General features: G+C 62.9%; 1 protein-coding gene across 1 annotated transcript; it reads right to left on the bottom strand.

Annotated features, from left to right (window-relative positions):
* Positions 1–3,755: 3,755 nt before the first annotated feature.
* FOXD3 (forkhead box D3) lies at positions 3,756–5,718 on the bottom strand. The gene has a single exon (XM_084527784.1). The coding sequence runs from the start codon at positions 5,593–5,595 to the stop codon at positions 4,387–4,389; it is 1,209 nt and encodes a 402-aa protein (XP_084383910.1). The 5' UTR covers positions 5,596–5,718; the 3' UTR covers positions 3,756–4,386.
* Positions 5,719–6,116: the final 398 nt, after the last annotated feature.

Raw genomic sequence — 6,116 nt, 5'->3', positions numbered from 1 at the left:
TAAAATACTATTAGTTCAGTTGGAGGGCACCCACAGAGAGTCCGACTGCCCGACCAGTTCAGGGCTAACCAAAAAATAAAGCGTAAACCCAACCTGTTTAAAACCAAGCGCTGCAGAATGGAAGTGTGGTCAAGAAGCACCTGATCACTTGAAATATTAGGGTTTAAAATTAAGAGGTTGTAGGAAAACAAAATTCTCCGTAGATTTTTTTAACATTTACGGGTTATTTTATAATATTCGAACATCGGACAGTGGGATTATTATGAAATCGGGTTGAGTACTGTGTGCCACCGGAGATCGCTTTTGTCCCTTCAGGTTTTTCCAACGCAACGAGGTCGCAGATTTCCATAACCCCAGCTGTTTGCCAACTGAGAGCAAATTTTTGGAGATGTCGGTGTCTCTGCACCTGCAGTCACCTCAGCATTTGGGGAAATTTCCTTCCAGCGTCACCTCAGCAGGGAGGGATGAAGAGACGGGGAGTTCAGGGGGTTGTGTGGGCAGCAAACCCAAATCCCCCTGAGCTGACCTCCCTCTCCAGATGCTGGGAGCCCCAAATCTGTTAGAAATGCCCCGTTACTGTCCTCAGCTGTCCCCATCCTGTCCCCATCCCTGTCCCCGTCCCGTCCCCGTCCCGCACCCCCATCCTCCCAGTTATCGCAGCCCGCCTGGTCTCGAGGTGCGATCGTTCCCTTCCCGGGAAAAAAAAAAAAAAAAAAAAAAAAAAAAAAAAAAAAAGCTTTTTTATCGAACGCCCCCGAAATACTTGCACCGGGTCGCGTCGCCTGGAATCGAGTCCCTGTCACCAGCATTTCTGCGGTGACTTTGAGCGGATCAATGGCTGGGAAAGGCAGCGCGGGCGCATCGAGCAGCGGGGCAGAGCCGGCAAGCGGCTGCCGTTCGGCTCCCGGCAGCAGAGAGAAGCCGATAAGGAGCGGACAAACGCCTTTCCTTAACCCTTTGCAGGCAGCTCAGCCGCCTCTTTGCCTTCCCCCGGCTCCTGGGGTGATGGAAAGCCGAGTAGAGGCGAGGCAAAGCCCCCCCCGGCACTCCGGATCTGCGGCCGGAGCAGAGCTCCCTCCCGTTCCCCGATCCGAATCGAGTTGCGCGGCGCCCGCTCCCCGAGCCCGAATTCCTGAAGTTTGCTCAGCTCTTCCAACAGACGAAATGTCACGTTTTAAACGGGAGGGGAAGGTTCTGCCTTGCTGACCTATTTTTCATTTCTGATTTAGGAAAAAAAAAAAAAAAGCGAGATTAGCATGGATATTGCATTTTCAAGGACCTCGCCACTATTAAATAGACTGTTAAGTGCATTTTATGGCTGAGGAGTCTGTTCCCAGCTCAGTCGGGGAGACGTGCTAAGTTCATCTCTACCTGCTACATTGAACATTCACTGACTTAAAATACTTTCGGTGGGTGTAATACCTATGCTCTGTGTCTTTTAAGTACATAACGCTTTATGTTTTAGGACTGCCACGACGTAAATTCACCGCGAGTCCCCCGGAACGCCGCCCTGCTCCCTCCCGGCTCCGAGGACGCTGCGGCGGCCGGAGCCGCGGGCGCGCATCTTCCGCGCATCTCCCGCGCATCTTCCGCGCCCTCCTGGGGCGGCTCGGGGGGGTCGCACCGGGTCCCTCCGGCCCACGAGCTCCCACGGGAGGTGTGAGCGGGGTCTCGGCCACCCCAGCAAAAAGCCACGGGGGTCGGGGCCGGGGCTGAGCTGTGCGGAGGGCGGCCCCCCTTTCCCCCCCCGTGCGCCCCAGAGCATCCGTCAGCGGTCAGCGGCCGCGTCCAGTTTGGCCACACGGGGCTGGGAAAGGAAAAGGAAGAGAAATAAATAAATAAAAAATAATAAAAAAAAGAAAAAAAAGAAAGAAAAAGGCTTTCTGCTGCCCCCCGCGCCCCGCCGCCCGCTCTGTGCCCGGGGGATGCCCAGCCCGGCCCCGCACCGCGGGGATGCTCCCAGCTCCCCGGAGGGGGGGTCCCGACCCCCGGGGGAGGTTACGAGGGGGGCTCCCGGTCCCCGCGCCCCCTGCAGGCCCCGTGCCGGCACTGCACCCCCCCGGGGAGCCCTCACCTGCCCGCGGGGCCCCGGCCCCGGCAGCCGCCGCCGCCCCTTCCCCGCGATGCTGCGGCACCGGGGGTGCTGCCGGCCGCTGTCGGGAAGGCGAGGAAGAGGGGACGGAGGTGCCGGGGGACGAAGGGCAGCCGGGGAAGGGGGGGGACACACAAGGTGCCGGTTCTGCCGCCGCCGGCAGCGCCGAGCAGCTCCCACCGCCGGGCCCGGAGCGCAGATGCCGAGCCCGAGGTATTGCTGCTATGCGCGGAAATATGAGCGAGCGATTTTCTGAGCAACAAAGGCTCGGGAATGGAATGAGCCCCTGTTATCCAGTGTCACTTGGAAGCCCTGGATCAGCAGCTTCTTGAGCCGAGAAGCGAATTCAAGCAGAGGCTCCTTCCTCTTTTCCCAGGGGGATCCGCTAAATATAGCAATAACCCCCGCGCGTGTTGCCCACATCACGTACCATTTGCTGTTTGTGTAAAACCGATTAGCCAGACACAACTGTGAAACTCCCCGCGACTTTTATGGCCGCAGCACGCCGACGGCCCGCGGGGCTCTCCCGGACCAGGGGGGCCCCCCCCGGTGCCCGCTCCGTGCCCGGTCCGGCGGCTCCCTGCCTGCAAACTTCCAGCCCCTCCTTTATCTGGGAGCATATACGCGGAGGTGTAAATATTGACTTAGGAAAAAAATAATATTTACTCCTCACCAGGAAAGCAAGGACTTTTTTTTTTTTTTTTTTTTTTTTGCCGTTTTTTTGCCTTTTTTCCCCCTTTTTCCCCAAGCTGCGCTCTCGGCTCCTCTCGCAGCGCCCGCCGCCCGTTCTCCCCGCAGCCGCAGCCGCTTTCTAGGGCCCGAACAAAATCCACCGAGGCTTCCAGCACCGACGAAACCCAAACGTTTCGCCAGGGAGAGAATAAAGCAGCGAGCCCGGGCAGTGCCGAGCGCCGAGGTCTCGCCTTCCCTTCGCCAGCCCGAGCCCCTCCGCAGCCGGGCTTTAAATCCTGCAACGCTGCGGTTATTTTCTCCTCTCGGCGGTCGCTGTATTTTAGCCACGAAAACGCCCAGAAATGTACATTTTTCGCAGCCGCCCTCCAAACTTAGTTGCCGGGATTTAGGTGAGAAAGGCCGTTCCCTGCCGCCGCCACGCCGAGCCGCTTCCCCAGCACTTCTCCCTCCAACGAAAGAGCCGCGCTCGGACCCCGCACGGGCACAGCTCTTCGTTTTTTATTCTCCCCCAAATAAATCCTAGATTTATTTGGCTCTCGGATGGCCCCGGCGTTTTATTTAAAACCAATTCCCCCCCAAACAGCCGCGAAAGCCTCCCCGAAGCGTGCCTGTGCCGGCCGGGAACGGCCAGCATCCCGCCGCACCGCCGCGCGGAGCCGGGTCGGGCACGAAAAAATTCAAGAAATTTTGGGGGAAAACACGGCGAGGCCGGGAGTTAAAGCACGGGGGAGCCGCGGCGATGCCGGTCCCGCAGCGAGCGGTGGGACCCGGAGCCGGCTCGGCTCGGCACGGCTCGGAACAGCTCAGCCCGGCTTAGCACGGCACAGCTCGGCTCAACCCGGCTCGGTACAGCACAGCTCGGCTCAGCCCAACCCGGCACGGCTCAACCCGGCTCGGAACGGCTCAGCCCGGCTCGGTTCCGCTCGGCCCCGCAGCCGCCGTCGCCGCGCCTGTCAGACAAAGCCGGGCAGAGCGTTTTAAAAATTTATTTACAAAGTTGTGTACAACACGAAGGGATAACATTTAGAATACATATATTCATTCATATATAAACAGACTTCTATAATAGAATGACAGCGTTTTCCTCCTTTTTTTTTCCTTTTCGTCTCCAATTTTTTTTTTCTCGCTGTTGCTGCTGTTCGTTCGTTTAATATTTAAAATTTCCCCCGCTTATTTCTTTATACATTTTTTTTCCCGTTCTTTTTTTTTTTTTTTTTTTTTTTTTTTTTTCGTTCTCTCGCTTATTTCGGATAAAACCGCTCGGAGCGCCGGAACCTTCAAAAAAAGTGAAAGCCCGCGGCTGCTGGTCGCGACCGTCCTTTCGCCTCTTTAGAAAAATAAAAAGCCCGAAAAGCAGCGGCAGGCGCTGCCGGCAGCGGTCTGTCTGTCTGTCCGGCCGGCCGGCCGTCTGTCCGTCCGTCCATCCATCCATCCGAGGGGCACGGCGGGGCTACCGGGCCGGCCGCTTAGGCTACTGGGCCGGCCACCTTGGGGCTACCGGGCCGGCCACCCTGGCTACCGAGCCGGCCACCCGGGGGCTACCGGGCCGGCCACTTGGGCTACCTGGCCGGCCACCCTGGCTACCGGGCCGGCCACTTGGGCTACTGCGCCGGCCACTTGGCCTGCACGGCGGTGGCCGGGGCAGCGGGCTGCAGGAACTGGCCGGCGATGATGTTGGTAGGCACGCTGAGGATGGGGGCGATGGCCGCGGTGGTCCGGGCGAGTGCCAGCGGCTGGTGGGCCACTAGGGCCGACTGCACGGTGACGGGCGGCCGCAGGAAAGTCTGGGCTCCGGCCGCCGAGCTGGCGGCGGGGCCGCCGATGATGTTCTCGATGCTGAACGACGGGCGGCTGCTGGGCTCCGACTTGACGATGGAGCCGGCGGCTCCCAGGCTGCCGAGCTGCAGCTGCAGGCTGGGGCCGAGCTGCGAGTTGAAGGCTTTGCGGCTCAGCTCGCTGGACGGCAGCAGCGGCACGGCGGGCGGCAGCATGGGCCCGACGGGGGGGATGTAGGGGTACTGCAGCGCGGCGGCGGCGGCCGCAGGGTGCGGGTAGGCGCCGGGGTGCAGCCCGTAGGGGCGGCCGTAGGGCCCGGCCAGGCCGTAGGCACCGAAACCCTGCATCATGAGCGCCGTCTGGTCCCGCAGGTGCTCCTGCTGGTGCCGCTTGAAGCGCTTCCTCCGGCGGAGGAAGCTGCCGTTGTCGAACATGTCCTCGGACTGCGGGTCCAGCGTCCAGTAGTTGCCCTTGCCCGGGTTGCCGGGCTCCCGGGGGATTTTGACGAAGCAGTCGTTGAGCGAGAGGTTGTGGCGGATGCTGTTCTGCCAGGCGGGGAACTTCTCCCGGTAGTAGGGGAAGCGGTTGCTGATGAACTCGCAGATGCCGCTCAGCGTCAGCTTCTTCTGCGGGCTCTGCAGGATGGCCATGGTGATCAGCGCGATGTACGAGTAGGGCGGCTTCACCAAGCTGCTCTTGGGCTTGCTCTGCCCCGCCGCCGCCGCCGCCGCGCCGCTCGCCCCGTCCTCGCCGCCGCCGCCGCCGCCGCCGCCCCCCTTGCCGCCCTCGGCCGCTCCGCCGGGGCCCGCCGGGGCCGGGCTGCCGCTGCCGCTGCTGCCGCTCTCGGCTCCCACCTCGGCGGGCAGCGCCGGCTCCGCCGCCCCGTCCAGCGGCGGCGCCCCGGGGCTGCGGGCCTCGCCGTCGCTCTCCTTGCCCAGCCCGTCGTCTCCCTCGCCCACCACGTCGATGTCCACGTCCTCCGCCGCCAGCGCGCTCTGCCCGGCCATGGCGCTGCCGCCTCCCGACAGGGTCATCCCCGCGCCTCCGACGGGGCCCCCCGCCCGCTCCCGGCGGCGGCGGCGGCGGCCCCGGGGCGGCCCCGGCGGCGGGCCTCCCCCTCGCCTCCCCTCCGCGGCTCCTCCGAGCGCCGCCGCCCGCCGCTACACCCGAGCGGCCCGGCTGCCGCCCGCCGCGCCGCCCCCGCGGGGCATGGGGGGGCCGCGCCCGCTCCTCCTCTCCCGGCGGCGGCGGCGGCGGCGGCGGCTCGGGGCCGCCCTCGGGGCTCCGGCGGCTGCGGCCCGGTCACCTCCGGCTGCTCCCGCCGCCGGGCATCGGGGCTCAGGCGGCTCCGCTGCTCCCAGCCGCCCTCCGCGCCGGGTGCCCGCCGGGCATGGGGGCCGCCGGGGCTCGCCGGGCGCCCTCCGCTCCACCGCTCCTCTCCCCGCTCCGCACCGCTCGTCCGCGGGGCTGCTTTTGCCCTTCCTCTCCCCCCTTTCTCTCTTCTTCTTCTTGTTTTTTTTTTTTTTTTTTTTTTCCTTTCTCCTTTTTTTTTTTT

This window comes from Aythya ferina (genome assembly GCF_964211825.1).
Source record: "Aythya ferina genome assembly, chromosome: 8".
NCBI classification, from domain to species: Eukaryota; Metazoa; Chordata; class Aves; order Anseriformes; family Anatidae; genus Aythya; species Aythya ferina.
This window is presented reverse-complemented; position numbering and strand designations above follow the sequence as displayed.